Source organism: Lissotriton helveticus, chromosome 2_1, assembly GCF_964261635.1.
Source record: "Lissotriton helveticus chromosome 2_1, aLisHel1.1, whole genome shotgun sequence".
Lineage (NCBI taxonomy): Eukaryota > Metazoa > Chordata > Amphibia > Caudata > Salamandridae > Lissotriton > Lissotriton helveticus.
In genome coordinates, this window is record NC_136059.1 from 152,827,375 (window position 1) to 152,848,001 (window position 20,627).

The 20,627-nt window shown below is 45.7% G+C and overlaps 1 protein-coding gene across 1 annotated transcript in view; it reads right to left on the reverse strand.

Annotated features, from left to right (window-relative positions):
• Positions 1 to 10,024: 10,024 nt before the first annotated feature.
• LOC144819260 (receptor-type tyrosine-protein phosphatase kappa-like) overlaps positions 10,025 to 20,627 on the reverse strand; it is an 880,755-nt gene continuing 870,152 nt past the window's right edge. The window contains exon 10 of the mRNA XM_078677229.1: positions 10,025 to 11,770. Within this exon, the coding sequence (XP_078533355.1) occupies positions 11,595 to 11,770 (176 nt within the window). The 3' untranslated portion in view covers positions 10,025 to 11,594. The remainder of the gene's footprint in view (positions 11,771 to 20,627) is intronic.

The following is a 20,627-nucleotide window of genomic DNA, read 5'->3' on the forward strand; positions in this document are numbered from 1 at the left end:
AATGACCTTGTATTCAACACAAAACGATCTCACACCGATCTCATGGTTTGAAACACGTTAAAAATTCGCCTGTTATAACTCAATAACCATTGAAAAGAAATGACCTTGTAGTCACACAAAACGATCTCACACCGATCTCATGGTTTGAAACAGAGCATTTTTCATAACAAGCGTTGAATCATATGAAAAGGGGGTTAAAGCGGGCAATTCGAAAAACCTTCGTAACTTTCTGTAAATCAATACTGTTTTTTAAAAACCACCGTGTCTTTCCCGCCCGTTTTTGTAAGTGTACGCTAACCCACAATACCTTCACGCTAAAAGACGGCTGTCTCTGCACGTCCGCTGAGCCCCCCGTCTAGCTGCCCGCCTGCCCCGCAAAATACCTCGTGTCCCGATGCTCCCAAGTCGCGTCCGGTCACTGCTGCTCGGCGATGCGATGCGCTCACACAGGACGTCCCCCAATGCACGAGTCCGTTATCCGCCGCAGATCCTCCCGCTCGGTTCCTTGGTGCCGATCTCGGGTCCCGCCTTGATCCCGATCTTAGGTCCGCCGCACATTCGGCTATTTCCGCTCCTCGATGCTTGCAGTTTGCCCCAACGACCGCAGCTTCTCGGCAGGTGCGCTCGATCTCCGGTCACGCAGATTCTCCCGCCCTGCAGCTCCAACACGACCACAGCCTGCAACCTGTAAGAAACAAAAAGAGAAAATTACACAGCCCCACGGTGGGGCGAGGAGCGAGACTGGGAGCGCGGGCACAAAGAGGCCGCTTCCCGCGCTCCCCAGGCTTTTTAACCCTTTCGCCGCCGCGGCCCCGCCCTCTCACCCCGGAAGCGCACAACTACTTCCGGGGTGAGGGCGCGGGGCAAGCGACCCCGAAAGGGACGGGGTGTGGGAGGGGCCGGGCCCCGCCATGCTTGCGTGGGGGCTGATTGGCCCCCCCTTCTCTTTAGTCAAGTAATGTACCAGATTAGGTAACCCCAGAACTTGTATAAGGTTGCACAGTGTGCCTGCAACTAACTCCAAGTGCATTCCTCTAGGAGTTGTGCACATCTCCTCAGGAGCAACATCCGGAAGTAGGTGTGAGCAACCGACTGAAGGTCATATTTATAAGCCCCATTCGCCACCAGAACATTACTTACAGTGACTTTGTGGTGGTGATAGAGGCCTTGCCTTATTTACAAGGCAGGAACTGTCTACAAGGGATTTTGTTTATATAAGGAATTATCTTAATTATTGAATTCTATTTGATGAGTAAGTCACACATGAACAAACTCCAAGGTGTCAAAAGACAACCACAATAAATTTCAATTGATAATACAAAACACACGAGGAATCCTACTTCTACAGAAAATATTTTATATTTTTATGTATCAAAATTGAAAGGAGTACAAAAAGAAGAACACATCAGCAAAAATGTCTGAAAAGATGTAAAACCAAATTAATCATACAATTCATAACATTCATCAGCTCCCAACATAATCAAAAAGCAATTGTTGTCCAATAGAGAGAAAACGTCACTTAAAAGACACTAAATTTATTTGGAGTTGATGAAAAGTCGACGTTTCCGTCTGGTTGGCGTCAATCTGTTAGACCATCATCAGGACACATTTTTGTTTGCAAAGAAAAGACCCCTATATATATATAATACAATATGTTACAACATTGATAACCATGATTGTACTGTCAATGAATTACATTGATTTAAAACTAAACCAAAAAAGGAAACTGTGTGAATTAGAAATCATGTGTAAGATGAAAACATTGTGATGTCAATGATCACATTTGTGCATTTTCCAAGTGAAAATGTGCTATTAGTTAATCACCACAGTCACCTTTGTGCCTTATTCAAAAAGGATGCTGGAGAAGAAAAAGAGGTTTACTTATGTATTGAATCAAACTTGGATAAGGCAAACACATTAAATGTGGCCCCAACTTAGAGTAACAATCAGGACCGTATTGCAGTCACTGTTGGAAACAAGGATATATAATGAAGCCATTGATGGAATCCTATTCAGGTTGACAATAATGGTAAAAGGGTCATGGGCCAGTGAGACACATACCTGACAGACAATCCAAAAATATTCCGTATAGAGACCCAGCATGAATGGCGGTGTACTCTTATAAACGTAGTTATTCAATATTCTACAAAAAGCAATATTTATGGTTTGCGAAGAGATATCTGATTATCCAGATTGTACGACGATGTCAATAGATATCAAACCTTGTACAGACTGGAAGATTAGGCTGCTTAATTAACCATGGTTAATGGATAAAATAGTGTCTTGCTTAATTAACCCTCAGAAAACGAGCACAACTTAAACGCTAGTGATGCTAACTCTGGTGCCGCCCTGTTGAAGAAATAAATTGGGCAGCACACTATAAAGGTTTCAGATTATCCTGTCATGGAGCATCGTCAGCCACGATACAAATCAGTAAAACACAGCCTTCCTTTATGTAGGACCGTTGCAATATGGTCTGCTAAGGAAATCTAGCATAACGCATAAGAACGGGTTTGTAAGATTATCATGTCGAAATTTGTCGCACAGGGTCTGGCCACTGGTCATGTACAGTACGGCCAATGACATATGGACAGATATGAATCTAGCCTATTAAAAGGAATTGTATATTAAAATCAAGCATGTGCCGTTTAGTGTTTTTTTGAAGATACGGCTCGTAATTAATCGGGTACTGTATATCAATATAACGCAGTCAGAGAGTGCACATGCGAGTTGTGACAAAAAAGGTGCTTAGATTCCATCAACCAAACCGCCAAACAAGACATAAAAGCCCATCTAAGGACCATATCGACACACTTCAACTTTAGTTAAATTAAAAAGAATAAGCGCTAGCATGCGCTGTTATGGCAACAATTGAGACTTACTTTTTATGGGCGGTGTCGTGTAGAACAGCATCTATCGCAACTGCATCCAAGCAAAAAATGCGTGGAACACTGAACCTTCAACTTAAAGCTGATGACCCGGAAGTTTTACAAGGGGGTCAAACGATTCATATCCTGTAGAAGGACGCTTATTCCACAACAAAATGGCGAAATCAGGTGAGAGTTCAACCCTTAGCGGGAATACGACTGGGGACAGGTTGGGAACCTTTCCTAGACAATTGGTAGCTCCTCACCTCATATGCTTGGGCTTTGGATAGTTTTCAGGATCCCCCTTCCAGTCATCTCTCCCGAGCCCATTGGTTTTCTCCCCAGTACAGACTGCCCTAATAGACGATGAAATCCTCTAATTTTTGCATAAGGGAACCATCGTCGCATCCACACTCCATCCCATCGGGTTCCTCAGAAACCTCTTCCTAGTGGAGAAAAGGGATGGTGGGTACCGCCCGATGATCAACCTGAAGAAATTAATTGATATATTGCCACTTCAAACTGGAGGGGATTCACCTCCTTAGAGATCTCCTTCTTCCCTGGGATTGGATGGTTTGCTTGGACTTCATCGATGCCTCCCTCACAATCCCTACATTTCCTCATAATCTAAGCTTTCTTCAGTTACTCTAGAGATCTCGGGTGTTCGAATTCACCTCCCTTCCTTTCAGTCTGTCATCTGCTCGGTGGTGTTTTACCAAGGTTATGAAGCCGGTGATCAAACACTTGCAGGCCCGAGGGGACCGACTGATCGTCTACCTTGACGATATCCTGCTCATGTGTCAGTGACCCTCCCATTTGATCCAACAGCTACAGATGGCAATAGTTTTGCTGGAGTCTCTGGGCTTCGTGGTAAATGAGGAAAAATCAGCTCTCTCCCCCTAGTTATCAATTCTATTTTTGCTGTTCGTGGTGGACTCTATAGCATCCACCCTTAGTCTCCCCTCGCGGAAACTCAAGAAGATCAGACATGGACTCCGTCGGACATTGTCAAGAGCCTCTATTAACCTTCGCCACCTGGCCAGGGTGCTGGGTCTCCTTTACTCCTCCATCCAAGCTATATACCTAGGCCCCCTTCACTACTGTGAATTACAATGCCTGAGTCTATTCCTCTGTCGGAGGAAGCCAAAGAGGAACTGCAATGGTGGCTGAATCATATGGACGCCTGGAATGGCCAAGCTATTTTTGGATCCCAACTAGATCTGGTCATAGAATCAGATGCCAGCAGTTCCGGCCGCTGTGGGAAGTACTCCCCAGGTGGAAAGTGGTCCTCCGCAGAACAATCTCTCCACATAAATGTCTCGGAACTAATGGCGGGCTCCTTTGCAGTGAAGTGCTGGACAAAGGACAGGGACCACTCTTGTGTCCTTCTAAAAATGGACAAAGTGGTGGCGGTCCGATATGCCAATCATTTTGGGAGGCACATGATCCAGGACATTATCCAATCTAGCAAAAATGCTGTGTGATTATTGCTAAACCAATCATGTTTCGTTGGCATCAGAACATCTACCAGGTCAATCCAACCATGTGACGGATTGGCACTCTCACCACTGGAGGGACATTAGCCTCTGGAAACTGCACTCTGCAATCTTTGCCGCCCTACAGAGGAGATGGGGACAGTTTTCAATCAACCTGTTCGCGTCACGAGTGGACCACCAACTGGAGAGATATTGCAGTTGGAGCCTGGATCCCAGGGCAGTTGCTGCTCATGCCTTTCTCCAGGACTGGCAGGTGGAACGGGGTTATGTATTTCCCCCTTCGACGATGATTATGAGAGTCTCAACCCAGATACGTCGCCAACACGCGGAGTTGGTGGTGGTCACTCTGATCTGGAAGTCTCTAGTCTGGTTTTCCGTTCGGAAGGAACTTTCTTGGCATTTTCCAATTCCTCTACCCCTATTTCCAGATCTCCTAGCGGATCCCCATGGGGGACCCTCATCCTCTCATAACCGCTTGGACTCTGAGCCTCACGGAGTGGTGGATTACAGGGAATGATGGAAAGTCCCTGGCATTTCATCTCAGGCTGCAGCCCTACTTACCAAGGTCTGGGCAGATAGCACACACAAACTATTCCGAGCCACTCGGGTCAGGTGGTCTCGTTGGTCTCATCAACGGCAACTCCATCCCGTGAGGAAAGATGTTGTATGTGTTTTAAATTTTCAGGCGGACCTGGCAATCGAGGGTCTGGCGCATCGATCAATTAATAACTTCCGCGATATCCGCCGAGCATAGTTTTGTGGATGGGCATCCAATCAGAGATCATCTCCTTGAACGTAAACCTCTTAGGGGCATCCAACAGTGGTCTAATCCTCAGGAACCACGCTACTCTCAACTGTGGGATGTGAACATAGTTCTTCAGTTGTTCAAGTCCTAGCCATCCAACAAGTATCTATCCAGTAAGCAGATGTCTGTTAAACTGGCAATGTTGCTCTGTGTTGTTCGACTGTCGGAGTTTATCGGATGTAAGGATGATGAACTTCACAGGTAGAGTTTTTACCCCAGAAGGGATTACTTTTCACATTCCTAGACATACTAAATGTAATTCGAGAATTGTGTCCTAGCCTGCCTTTCCTAATGTTCCTAATTTGTGTGTGTGGTGAAAGTACTAAAGGCGTATGAATATATAACCGAAGAAATCCGCCTTCCAGGCGAAAGACATTTATTGCACTTACAAAATCTCACAAAGCAGTGTCTTCTCCCACTATGGCAAGAGGGATTAGATGGGTTTTAAAGGGATTGATATTTCCAAGTTTGGAGCTCACTCCATGCAGGGAGCGATAGCCTCCAAGGCTTTCTCCCTAGGGGCACGCCTGGAGGACATTTTCAACACGGCGGACTGGTCCTCTGACTCTATGTTTAAAAGATTTTACTTTAAGCCGATAACACACTTGGTGTCTCTGGTAGTGGAGAAGCTTTAAACTAGCCTAATCCTTGCCTGTGGTCCTGACATAGAATGAAAAATGTCCTAGCTATCGTGAAGGAAAGTTTCAATTCTATTAAGGATGCATAGATGAGGATTAGCCCACCCAGTAGACCACATTTCGGTCTTCCCACCCTAGAGTAATGGTCCTTCCATGGTTTGGCGGTTTCTTCACTAGAGAAATATGTGATGTTGCCGTCTCTGATACAGCTTATGGCATGTCCTATTTTTACCGGTATTTGTGGCATACTCTTTGTTGACATGTTCATGTTCAGAGTTAGATTCCTTATGTCATATGGTGTTTTATTACTAGGAATGGACTCAAATAAACTGGACTCATAACTGCCAAGTTTGGCTGCACTCGCAGAAAGCAAAAAGAGGCTAGAGCGGCACAGGGACTGTTCAAGGACTCTCCACTACATATTGCCAGACCCCGGCTTGGAGCGTTTCTTACGTTTTCCGAAGAATCCACCCGCAGCATTATCCACTGCTCGGCGTCGGGACGTTGCAGCTTTTACACTAGCTGACGTCGACCTTTTCATTTCAGTTGCTAAGAACACTGTCCCTGATTTTCGTTACGCCCTTCAGCCCTGATGAGTCACAGGTTGTACCCTGATGACGAAACACGTGTCGGCTGGCGTTTGCTTAAACAACAAGACTAAGAAATAAAGAATCTACACTGAACTAAACAACTGACCATTCTTAAATCATTGAATGATTTTCATGTTCCTCTTTGTTACTTGAATTTTGTATCACCCGATACGACTTTACCATACGTGTGCACGGTACCTGTTGTTGACTGTTCAAGGACTATGGCGGATGTATGATGGTACAACGCGGTATAAAACACTGCAGACCATCACAACGCAGGTTTTACAATGCAAGTCGTTACCACGACTTGCGCTGTAGGGTGCTGGACTTAGGAATAGTAAAATTTACTATTCCAACACCAGCCTACGTACAGTAGGGAAGGTGCTGGAATAGTAAATCTACTATTCCTTAGCCTAGAGCGCCCTCCAGCGCAAGTCGTGGTAACGACTTGCGTTGTGAAACCCGCGTTGTAATGGCACTGCAGTGTCATTACCGCGTTGTAAAGGATGTTCCCCACCATGGCCGCACTGATTGGTGGATTGGACTTTTTGTTTTTATCCCATGGTTTGATGGAAAATGTAGTGTTTACTGGTTTTAAAATGGCTGCTGGATATAATAAAACATTGAAATTTCTACCCTAATCCTCACCTCCACATCCTTAATAGAATAAAAACGTTCCTTCAGAATAGCTGGGAAATATTTCATTCTTAAACTCAAATCCATATTGAACTGTCATTTTCGGTTTACTGATTTCATAATTGGTCATTCTATTTGGATTGGTCTGCTTTGTTTATTTAAACATGACATAGGTTAATTAAATATTTAGGGCCAGATGTATATACAATGCATTTGGTAAAAGTGGTACCAATTTGCGCACCAACTTCTACTAACTGAATTGGTATTTTGTAAATCCACATGTGTACTAATAGGTCGATTCACAAAATACCGAATCATAGTGGGTCGCAGTTCGAACTACCTCATGAATAATGGGGTCTGTCACAAATTGTTACCCACTACAATTCGCTGTTATCACAGGGATAGTGGCCTGCTGGGTCACCAGACCACCATGTCTATGATTGCTTTTTAATAAAGTAATCTTTTTTACTTAGGTTGTGCTTTACAAAAAAATGCAAAGTTTCCCCCAATTTTTTTTTGGGGGTAGGCAGTGGTCCCATGGACCCCTGCTTACACCTAAAAAATGTTTTTGTCAACAATCACAAAGGGCATGAGGTCAAAAAGGGAGTCCTTCCCATTTGCCAAGGGGTTACCACTACCTTTGTAAACTCCGTTTGTCATCGTATTTCAGTTGCACAACATTAATACATGCTATAAGGACGCTCTTAACATGCCCCTTCCAAATACCATTTTGGTATGGTTTCCTAAAACCATTTAACGAAAAAAGTTTCTGAATCAGGGTTTTAGTATTCGCAAACCCTCTGATTAAACTACTCTTTAGTGTTTAGTGGCGTGGCCACATCACCACTGGTGCCAAAGCCATTAGTGCCTCTACACATGGTCTGCAGCGGGCAAGCCAAATTTACCAAGGTGGGAACCACTACGGAGAAAAATATGGAGAGAGGGCCACAAAGATATGTCAGTAGCCAAACCATTTGTGACTTTCGAAATGCAGACCCCAACCAAAGTGGCAGCTGCCAGAGCTATATCGACAGATGCATAACATTACTGATGTCTCCCAAACAGTGGGAGTTTTCTTTCACTGTGTGAGGGACATTTCTTGGCTTTCTTCATATTAGGCTGCCATTGTCTTCATAGTCCACTAAGATAGAAAGAAAGCCTATGGGAATGGTAGTTCAGGGTCCACTATTGATTTGGTTGCCCCACAATGCCATTTCTCAGCCATCAGGAAAACCGCATTCCTACGCACTCTGATTTGGACAGCATAATCGAGATTGGGGTGGAAAGGATAGCCACCACTTCTGGGAGCTATGTTGTTACAGTCCTCCTCTAAATAAGGTCTTTCGTGTTGGGCTGGGACATGGAACACCTTTGTGATTTTAACAATTCTGCATTTGTGAAACAATTATGAAACAGATCCCCACTTTGCTCCTGAGATAAATGAACAATGTGCTGTGTTTTTGGCACCACCTTGAAAAGAGACGCAGACACTTCTGTGAATCATCAATCTTCTGCAGGAACCAGCAACAAACATATGACCAGACTTTCTGCTGCATAGCCACTGATACTCGAGTCATGACGTAGATGCATTTAGGGATGGATTTTGATGACCCATCAACTTCTGCATCCTTCAGGAGGGGCAACTACAGTTCGGTGCAACAGGTTAGTGTAACCTATTTGTTTGAGACAGTCCCTTTACATTTAGACTAACAAACATTCAAGGTTCACAAATAGTTGCTCTGAAACTAAAATGCCACCTTCGTGGCACTGCTCCTCTGTAGTTAATTGTACTCCATGTTACTTGTTTAAAACATAGAAGTTGTAATGCAAGAGTGCAGCCAGGCCAACAGGGAATCAAGTCTTTGAAAGTCTTTAACTCTCAGATGAAAAATAAGCTGCTTGTGGATAAAACACCTCTTTTTGAATTTAGGTCGTAATATGCTCTTTTTAATTTGCCAATGCTCATCATCTATGAAATCTATTTGTGTACCAAGGCACACTTTCATAATGAAAAATAAAATATCACGTTTTCATTTTTGTAGACATATTATGACATGAATCATTGCCTAGAAGCTCATGAATAAATCTTGAAGTCATAAGGATTTACAGTAAAATCAAATATAGTCGAATTGTAAACACCATTCTGAATACAATCAAATTAAAAATACAATTCTGAATCGTTTCAGTTAAATTACTGTCAGTAATGTTCTTTGCCAATGCACATAGCCTTGGACAGTAAACGTTTCAACAAAATGTGATGTGTCATTCCATACTTTAAGAGTGTGTTCGATAAGGCTCAGCCTCCTGTCCTGTTTTTGTGTATGCATGGGATGTGTGCGTGTAGGAGTCCAGTGGGGCTGAGGTCTCTGCATGGTAGGTGGAAGGTGATGCAGCTGTTTAGATAAGCGAGGCCAAGATTGTCTAGTACCTCTGAAAGTGTGTATGAAGAGTTTGATGTGAGTGTGCTTATGTATTGCGTCAGTGGAGCTCCCTGAATTGTGGTGTGATATGTACTTAGCATGGGAGGTTGAGTACCAGTCTTGCTGCTGAGGTCTGGAAAGTTAGCAGTCTCCTGGTTAGTTTTTTGGTGTTTCTGGTGTACAGGGTGTTCCTGTAGTCTAGCTTACTGGGGACTAGGACTTGGGAGATGTTTTTTTCTGGTGTGGTTCTGGAACCACCTGAATATCTTCCTTATCTACAGGATGCGGTAGCATGATATTGTGACGTGTTGACTTGATGGTCATGTCCAGTTTTTGTCTCTGGCTCAGTTCCACAAGGTTTGTTTTCACACAAATGGGTGACACAAGTGAACTTAGTTTAATGCACTAGTGTTAAACGTGAAAGACAGGTTATTGTAGCCATGCAGAACCCCACCTAATACATAAATGAAGTGGTGTCAATGCTTTTGGGTTACTAACAGGGAGCAGTGGTAATTCATACGACCGTTCATTAATGATTTACACACTCAAGACCACTACAAACGGAATATATATATTTTAGCAAATTTATTTTAAAATGCCGAGATCTAGTTCACATAATATTGGTAACATCACAAAAGATAATAAAAGCAGCTAAGCTTTCCAATAACAGTGAAAACTGGGAAAATCATAACATCACAATTTATAGCCCTTACATGAGTGTGCTATCTATCACTAAGCTCTAAGCTAGTTGTAGCAAATGAATAAATAATGAGCTTGAGTTTTGGAGGTGTTGCGCATACCTGGACAACAGGGGTTGTTATCTGTTTGGAATAGCTAGTCAGCTATTTCAAACACAAGACAAGGAGATTGCAACTATGAGAGAACACAGTCCTGGCACCAGTTCGTGAAGGCAGAATGGAATGCTTCGCGGAGCCTCAGGGAGTCTAGCTGGAGGCTTCATGGTGGAGATGGAATCTAGTGCCATGCTGATCTGGATCTGCAAACTGCGTCAGTGACCTGGGTGACATTTCTTTCCTTACAAGTGGTCAAATGACAGTCCTTATATATTAAATCTTATCGGAGAATGGAATTTCTGACATTAGAGCATGTCAATTCAGACTACACTATTTTTACTATATGTTTAGACTTGTTCTTATTTGACCTAGACATGGGGTTAAGTACACACTTGACCCAGACTTTTATTGCATCAAGTGTTATTGCTGTGTCATCAGTCGGACGACCTGATATTTTTACAAGGTCAGATGACATCTGTATCAAAAGGCAGACATGACATTGATTCTGCATAATTTGAGAAAGATGGCAGCCTAACTTTTCAAAGATGAAAGTCTAAATGGTCCAAGATGGCAATATCCATTACTATAGAAGGTTTTGGGGCCAAAGTTAAAGAACCTGGAAAAGCTACCTAAAATACAGACTACAGCTAAAATGGAACCAGTCCTATATGTGTTTATGAACCTAAAACTAAAAGAAAGAAGCCTAAAGCAAGTGAATAAAATAGATAAAATAGTAGATTTATGGAGGGACATTTTTATACGATTTATGACATCCCTGAAATCTTTTCTAAGCTAAATAGACACTAAATTATCACTGAATGTGTTTTTAATTGATTTTGCTTAGCAGAGATATTCATTATACATTTACAGAATACAATCACATGCCAGAAGCGTGTATTTGATGAAACAGCAATTCATTACTTGTTACACATGCAGCAACACGTCTTCAAACTGAAATGAAAAAAGGGTCTCTGAGCTAGAAGACATGATGCTTAGAACACAGTTTGCTGTCGATGATGATCCTGAGGTTACTGGCGCGGGTGATGGGTAAGGATGTGGGTCTTAGTTCAGTCAACCACCAGATGAAATTCCATGCTGAGGTGATGTTGCCAAAGATCACCCGCAGAGCAATTGTCACTGAATTATATTTCAAACATTTCCCTGGTTTGGAGTCTCGTGCCGATGCTTGACACATTTAAACCATAGTAGAGATGGGGTGGGCTTGCTCACCTTAGAATGACCTTGGTTCATGAATCCCATTGTATTTTGAATGAGCCTTGTCATGGCCTGAATCGGTCTGGTGGATTTCTGTTTCAAGTATTTAAACTCACTGTGCACCAATGACCAGCTATGAGAATAGGGAGGTGTGTCCATGTTCGTCAGAGTCAAGAGTCGAGCTTTGGGATGTACCACTTTTGAACAGCAATGATACCACCATTACCCCAAGAAGCATGATTACAATCTGAGCCACTTGGATGCCATTGAAAACCGTAAATGAAGAGCCTTCTTTCATCTGCACAGCACCTACAGGGTTAGAAAAACAAATGCCAGTCATTTAATGGCCTTTGCCTCTTTACCTTTCAATAATGGTAATTCTTTTGTATATTTGACACAGTTTTGTCTTTGCATTACATAATGAGTGGTACAAACAGCCATTATTTAGGGGAACAGAAACATACCGACTTATTCATAAAGATATTTGAACTTTCATTTATGAGTGTAGGGCTTGTTCACTATTCACGAAACCTGGACTTACCTTTCTATGTAGAGCCATTGAAATGTCATTTTTTATTAGTAAGAGCATAACATATGAGCAAATCTTCTCTTAGTGTCTCTTTGTGCATTTTACATCCTGAGTTGCTATTCACAAGCGTAATCACAACCCTATGGATGCCATCAGAGCTTTGCTGCTGACAAGGGCGGTTGTAGGTCTCTATCTAGGTTGGTGATGGGGCCAAATTAGAAAGGAAAGAAATAAAATGCACCTGTGTGTCACATTTACACATGTGTAAAAGTGCCCGAACTGCATTTACACTTAAGTAATGGTTATGCATGGGAGTGACACACCTGCACAAATATTTATGGGAAACTAAGACTGCCTAAGATTCCCAGGAGGAGTTCTGGAATCTATTATGAATTCTATGTCTAGGATTATGCTCACTTCTCTCTTCACTTTATTACATAAAATTTCACAGCATCTCATCATGAACTTTAACAACAAAAAACTACATTTCCCAAAACAGGAACAACATGACAGTCTTTTATAGTCCTTTCACTATCTCCATGGACTTCTGAAGTATAACCTCTGCTGACACCCTTTGCACTTCCTCTTTCTTCGCTGCTCGGCAGCTCGAGATAAGTGCTTTTCAATTCTCCCTGTGGTGAAGGGGTAGTTTGGGCCTACGGGCATATTTGTCAAGGGTATCTTTGCGGCGCTTTTAATCTTGCTTTCTCCGCAGATTCCCTGACTGCCGCGGGAACGCTAGTGCGCTCCTTATGCGGCTGTGCCACTGCCCGGGCTGCGGTGCGGTCCTCCGCGTGCCAGAGGGCGCTGTGGGTCGCGTCGGTGCCCGGAGCGCGTTCGTTTCTGTCAGTGATCGTAAAACACGCTCCGGTCCCCAAAGTCCACGCCGGTGTCCTGCCTGCAATCGCCCAGTTCTGGCCTGGGTCAGTACGTTTTACCCCGCATTTTAATGCCCGCGTTGCGGGTAGGTATCTGTGCGCTGCACATTGTGGGTTCACCCTCATACGCCCGGTGGCACGGGTAGGTAGTACTGGTGAGGGGCCTTGACCCATTACTCATGAGGACACCTGGCAGGCAGCATAGTGTCCCTTTGGATTGCTGGGAGAGTAAGGTGTCCTGGGGGGTTAACAGCCCTGTAGAAATCTGGTGCCTCTGGCCCTGCCATCACGCCTGAGAGACCCTCAGTTTTCAAAAGTCAGTATACATACACACCTATATAGAGTCAGCTCCTGCCGTTTAGGAGGGGTCTCTACCTTTGTCCTTATAGCGCAGGATACCCATTTTGGTCCCTAATGGACAACACAGTTGAGCAATAATTCTATGAAGAAGAGGATTTGTAGGCCTACTTGCAATGGGATGATGAGTTCTATTCTAAGGTGGATAACTCCATGTATAGGGCGGTCAACGATCTTATGACCCCCATGGAGCAACGCTTAGCGGATAGGATCGAACAGTTGTGTGCTAAGGTTGCTCCTGGCATGTCAGCCGCTGCAGAGGCGGTGGCACTCTCCCAGCCAGACGGTGAGGGACTCCCTCCCCTCAAGAAAAAATGTGATGGGGGTGTAGACACAGGTGCGTTCGAGCGCCAAAAGCAGGCATTCCTAGAGCATACTGCCCCCATTGTACTGCCTTCGCATCCCATTCCTCCAGTTGAAGACCCTCAGCCAGCTTCCCCTCAGACTCAGCAGGGAGATTCCCCAGAGGGCTCAGATGACGAAGCGGGCTCCTCGAGGTCATGGAGGCCTTCAGGGTCTACAGACCCTCCGAAGGCGGGCATTGCGGATATGCTAGATCCCGACGAGATAGTCCACCCCAGGTCGGCGGATTGGGTCCCGGCTGAGAAGGCAGCCCTATATGTGGCGTCCCGGCTACGGAAGCCCCTAGAGAACGAGGCTAGAAGCAGGCTCAGAGCGGAGTGTCCCTGGCCCACTTTGGCGAGCAAGGTAGCCATCACCCCGGAAATTGAGGGTAAAATGGATACCTTCCTGGCCAAGTTTATGAAAGACCCGAAGAAGGGCATAGACAGGTCCTGGTGGGCATGCCAGGACAAGTTGCTGGATGCCATTGGTCCAATGACAAAGATCCTGGACATGGCGGAAGAGGCCCGGAGTTAAGGTACCCTTATTGACCCTGAGGTTCTGTCGGCGTGGGCGCAGCGCGCAATCTGCCTTATGGGGAACGCGAACTGTGCCCTCTCTCACTGAAAGGCGTAGGTCCTTGTTAATAAAGGTAGACCCCAAATTGGGCGATTTGGCGTGTTCAGAGGCAGGGCCTTCGGCGCAGGGCAGTCTGTTCGGCGAGCCCTTCATTAAGGAGCTCGGAAAGTTTGTCGCCACATTTACATCGCTGGACAAGGCGCAGGCGAATATAAAAAGGGTTTTTATCCCTCGGGTTTTCCGCGTGGCCGGTCGGGGCAGGAGCCACCCGCCCAGCCAGGGTCAGAACCAGCAGCCCCAAGGACAGGGGCAAGGCTCTGGACGTGGCTAGTACCAGACAGACCAACGCTTTAATACCTTTTACCCCATGAGAGGGCAACGGTTCCGTGGTCAAGGAAACTACAGAGGCTAAGATGGCAATGGCAACGGTGAGTGTTTTGCCTTTGGCGCAGCTGCGAGTGGGGGGCCGGCTGGCGCAGTTCTTCCCCGCTTGGGAAGCTCTGACGAGAGACGCATGGCTACTACAGATGGTACAGGGTTTCCAAATAGAGTTCTTTGGCGCCCCCATACAGAGAGTGCGGTCTCGGCCGCTAGTCTTCTCGGCAGCAGACACAGCGCTGGTGAGCGAGGAGGTAGCCGAGTTATTGAGGAAAGGGGCGATATGCCGCGCAGAGATCCACCCTACGGGTTTTCTCAGCAATATCTTTTTAGTGGACAAAGCAGATGGGGGTCAGAGACCGGTGATCAATCTGCGAGAGTTCAATGAGTGGCTGGTGTACAGGCGTTTCAAAATAGAAGGCATGCACCTGCTCAGGGATGTACTCCAGCCACTCGATTGGATGGTGAGACTGGACTTGAAGGACGCATACTTAGTGGTGCTGATCTTCCCGCCTCACAGGCGTTTTCTTCAATTCCTTTGGCAGGATCAAGCTTACGAGTTATGTTGTCGTCCGTTCGGCCTCTTCTGGGCCCCATGGTGTTTTACCAAGGTACTTAAGCCGGCCGTGGAGTTCCTACAAGCTCGGGGGGTCCGGTTGATCGTCTATTTGGACGACATCCTTATCATGGCCCAGAGTGCGGGGACGTTAAGGCGTCATCTACTGATGGCAGTATCTCTGCTCCAAGAGTTGGGGTTCGTAATCAACGAGAAGAAATCTCTGCTCTCCCCAATGCAACAGGCTCTGTTTCTGGGGTTTGTGATAGACTCCGTGTCAGCCATGCTCAGCCTCCATTCCCGGAAGGTAGCAAAGGTCCGGCACAAAATTCGCCATACACTGGCCAAACAAGGAACGTCCTTACGACAGTTAGCTTGGCTGGTGGGCCTTTTCTCGGCTTCCATCCAGGTATTCTTTCCGGGCCCTTTGCATTACCAGGCCCTGCAGCACCTGAAGGTGCATCACCTGCGGAGAGGCCTCACGTACTCTCAGGTCGTTCCTTTAACGGACGAGGTTCTCTAGGAGTTAGAGTGGTGGCTGTCGCATATGGAAGCATGGAACGGGAGAGCGATTTTCGGATCTGCCCCCGATTTGGTGATAGAGTCGGACTGGGTTGCAAGGTGTGGGGGATTCTCCACAAGGAGAAGCTGGTCTCCTCAAGAACAATAGCTTCATATCAATTGCCTCGAGCTCCTTGCGGGCTCCTTTGTGGTTCGCTGTTGGACCAAGGACAGGGTTCAAGCGTCCGTCCTTCTGAAGATGGACAATGTGTCCGCGGTCAGGTATAAAAATCACCTGGGCGGCACGCGCTCCAAGACGTTAGCGACTTTGGCGTAACAGTTTTGAGAGTTTTGCCTCTCCAATCAGGTGTCCGTCACAGCGGATTACCTCCCTGGGAAGGAGAACTTGGTGGCGGATTGGCACTCCCGTCACCTACGGGATGCCAGCGTGTGGAAGTTGGATCCTGAAATATTCCGATGGCTGCAGGACCGTTGGGGTCCTTTCTCCATAGACCTTTTTGCGTGCCAACTGGACCATCAATTCCCCCGGTTCTTCAGTTGGAGGCCGGATCCATTGGCGGTGGCGTCGAACGCATTCACTCAGGAGTGGAGTCAGGAGCAGGGTTAAGCATTCCCACCCTCGCCATGATAACTCGGGTGGCGGCCCAGGTGCGAAGGCAGAGGACCTCGGTGGCCTTGATAACGCCGTGTTGGAGGTCGCAAGTTTGGTTTCCGGTTCTACTGGAACTTTCTTGGGATTCTCCAATCCTACTCCACCCAGCTCCCCGTCTCCTGTTGAGTCCAGAGGGGACTCCCCACGGGCTGGTGGATGAGGACTCGCTCCAGTTGGCGGATTACCGGCAACGATGGTGCCTGCCAGGCCTTTCGAGCCATGCTGAACTCCTACTGTCCAGAGTCTGGGCGGACAGTACTTCTAAACGGTACTGATAAGCATGGACACGATGGGTATGTTGGTGTATGCAAAGGGAAGTGGATCCCGTGGTCGCAGATCTGACTCATGTTTTTAATTACTTGGCAGAGTTAGCCCAGAGAGGCTTAGCATACAGATCTGTCAATACTGTCCGTTCGGCCATCTCGGCGGGTCATGCTCCACTAGACGGAGCCCCTTTGGGGGAACATCCGTTTGTTTGCAAGTTACTTCGAAGGCATCCGGTTATCGCTCCCTCCGGAGCCTCGCTATGCAGTCCTTTGGGACGTCAATCAAGTATTGAATTTGCTGTTGTCTTGGCAACCGAATTCTTACCTGTCAAGAAAAGAATTGTCGGCTAAGTTGGCAGTGTTGCTTTGTCTATTGTCATGTAGGAGAGTGTAGGATGTTAGGGCCCTTGACATTACTGCAAGAGTTTTCTCCCCGGATGGGGTGACCTTTACGGTAAGTAGGAGGACCAAATCTAATAAACTCACGATTTCTTAACCGGCTTTTCTGGAGTCGCCTAAACTCTGTGTGGTGCAATGCTTGAAAGCTTATGAGGAGGCCACGGAGGAAGTTCGACCTCCGCACGAACGACAACTCCTGATAGCCCTCAAAAAGCCTTTCAGGGCGCTGTCATCGCCCACGATAGCCCGTTGGGTGCGATGGATTATGCAGGAGGCGGGCATCAATACAAGGGTTTTTGGCGCACACTCTGCTAGAGGGGCAATGGCTTCAAAAGCATTCAGCTTAGGGGTGCATCTGGAAGATCTTATGAGAGCAGCGGATTGGTCCTCAGATTCTACCTTTAAGAGGTTTATTTTAAGCCGCTGCTAAATATGGCGCAGGTGGTTATCAACAAGCTTTAAAGGAGCATAATCCTCGCCTCTGGTCCTGACATAGAATAGAAATTTGCCTATCCTGTGAGAAGGTAAGTTTCAATTCTATTAAGGACGCGGAGGCGAGGATTATCCTGCCCAGCAAGCACGTGGATTGCTGTTCCGCCCCGTAGGGTGGTAAGTAATTGCCTTTTGAATTTCTCAGTATTGCTGATATTTCCTCTCATGATTCAATATGTTGCCGATTGATGTTGTTGTTGGCTTTACCACGTTACTGTTGGTTTTGTACTTGTTCTTCTATAATCGTGGAATGGTGCTTGATTACTGTGGTTTCTTTCAGGAAACGACAATGCAAAGCAGAATGGTTAATCATGGAAGGGATCCTCCAGCGAAGAAAGAGGAAGTGCAAAGGGTGTCAGCAGAGGTTATACTTCAGAAGTCCATGAAGATAGTGAAAGGACTATAAAAGACTGTCATGTTGTTCCTGTTTTGGGAACTGTAGTTTTTTGTTGTTAAAGTTCATGATGAGCTGCTGTGAAATTTTATGTAATAAAGCGAAGAGAGAAATGAGCATAATCCTCGTCTCCGCGTCCTTAATAGAATGGAAACTTACCTTCTCACTGGATAGGCAAATATCTATTCCATAGTGGTCTGAAGTACATTCTAAATAAAGATTGAGTCACAACGGCTACAATAACAGCCAATATAGTTGCTATCATCTTAAGGGCACGTGAATGTCTCTTTAGTTGATATGACCCCACATAATGTTTTTATTATCTGTGACAGGCTCCATAGGGTAAATTTCCTCCCCACTGCCAAATATGCCAAGCAAAGCCTTTTCCTGCTACTCTTTGACACCTTTTGTCCACTCCACCCCTTGCAGTAACAAGGCATGAGTATAGTCCCAGATATGGCGGGGCTACATTTCTGATTGCCCCCCTTTTACAAATAAGAACAGTCCCCTTTGTTTTGCTTTTTGTTGATAAGCTGGTAGGCCTTTGGTTCACTCGCCCCACCATGGATTAATATTGAGTAGTATATTCCTCCTACTCTTTTAATGGCTTAGGTAGTTGTAGAATGTATTAGTGTCATGGACAGAACACTAAATATGTAATGTGTGATGTCAATAGATTCTGAGTTAGAGATTCACATGCAAACCCGAGAATATGAAGATAAACTGTTGATGTGTGCTGACTGATCTTGGATGAGATTTCTTATAGAATAAACTTCTGAAGACTCAACTTTACAGAGTCATCACTTCTTTAGAAGGAGTCTTATACCATGGATGCACGAATATCATGGATACAAGCGTTTTTCTGTGTTTGGACACAAAATCTTCCTTTTTCTCTCGTCTTCACAACAGAGTTGACTTCATTCAGCTCCACAGATGGACTAAAAAAAGGGCTAATTTCATCCTGTTTACATTTCTATGAGCAATTTGGCCAGCACCCCCACCCATGTCCCTATGTCCCTTGGTTCATGGGTGATGCCTTGCAGCATCATAGGTGACTTGTGGGTGTCATCGTCCCTGTGCCCATATTTCATGGAAGTAGCTATTTACCTGGCAGGCAGGGAAACTGTACCTAATCTCTGCTATTTACCCCACAACCGGCAAAATAGTACATAAGCTCTGGTGTTTAGCTGACCACAGGCTGAATCGTATAGATTAGGGTTTCCAAACTTTTCTGTAGTGAGAGCTACTTCTGATCATTGAAAACAATCATGAGCTACTGAAGGCTAAGCAACTCGCACATTGTTACCAGACACCCTCATGCCCAGCTCCATTGAATTTAAGCCTAATGTCTACAAAACCAGATACTATAGTTTGAACAAAATACTTTGACTAGGGGCATCATAACAGGTCTGCCATGTGTGTCAATGAGAGTGTGGTCTTTAGGGATGCATGAATATGTGTGCATATGAATGGGGTAGATGTGAATTGGTGACTGAAAGCCTATCTCATATGTACTTGTGACAATGGAATACCTTTCCTCATAAGTGGAACTGTCACATGTATAATACAAACATATAACCATTTTTTTTAAATGTGAGAAATTTAAAGTGCAGAAAACTTTCTGCAAAAACGTTTATGATATGGAATATTTTTCTGCACTTCAAATTTCTCCCACTTAAAATAATGGCTGTATTTTTCAGTTATAACTATATAGGGCACGGTGTCTACCAGCCATAGGAAGCACGATGACTGATGTGTGTAAAGGCGACACTTTGAAATGTAAGAAAATGAAAATGAAGAGTTAACTTTATGTTTATATGGATTCCATAAAACTCAACATTTACATGTAATCCCTTTTCTAAGTGTCACATTTACAAACACCAGGCATCTTGCCCCCAGGCGTCTGTTGGCAAGGTGCCATATTCATAACAGAAAGATACAGCCATTTGTTTAAATGGGAGAAATTTAAAGTTAAGAAACATGCTTCGCTTTTAATCTTGCTTTCTCTGCAGATTCCCTGACTGCCGCGGGAACGCTAGTGCGCTCCTTATGCGGCTGTGCCACTGCCCGGGCTGCGGTGCGGTCCTCCGCGTGCCAGAGGGCGCTGTGGGTCGCGTCGGTGCCCGGAGCGCGTTCGTTTCTGTCAGTGATCGTAAAACACGCTCCGGTCCCCAAAGTCCGCGCCGGTGTCCTGCCTGCAATCGCCCAGTTCTGGCCTGGGTCAGTACGTTTTACCCCGCATTTTAATGCCCGCGTTGCGGGTAGGTATCTGTGCGCTGCACATTGTGGGTTCACCCTCATACGCCCGGTGGCACGGGTAGGTAGTACTGGTGAGGGGCCTTGACCCATTACTCATGAGGACACCTGGCAGGCAGCATAGTGTCCCTTTGGATTGCTGGGAGAGTAAGGTGTCCTGGGGGGTTAACAGCCCTGTAGAAATCTGGTGCCTCTGGCCCTGCCATCACGCCTGAGAGACCCTCAGTTTTCAAAAGTCAGTATACATACACACCTATATAGAGTCAGCTCCTGCCGTTTAGGAGGGGTCCCTACCTTTGTCCTTATAGCGCAGGATACCCATTTTGGTCCCTAATGGACAACACAGTTGAGCAATAATTCTATGAAGAAGAGGATTCGTAGGCCTACTTGCAATGGGATGATGAGTTCTATTCTAAGGTGGATAACTCCATGTATAGGGCGGTCAACGATCTTATGACCCCCATGGAGCAACGCTTAGCGGATAGGATCGAACAGTTGTGTGCTAAGGTTGCTCCTGGCATGTCAGCCGCTGCAGAGGCGGTGGCACTCTCCCAGCCAGACGGTGA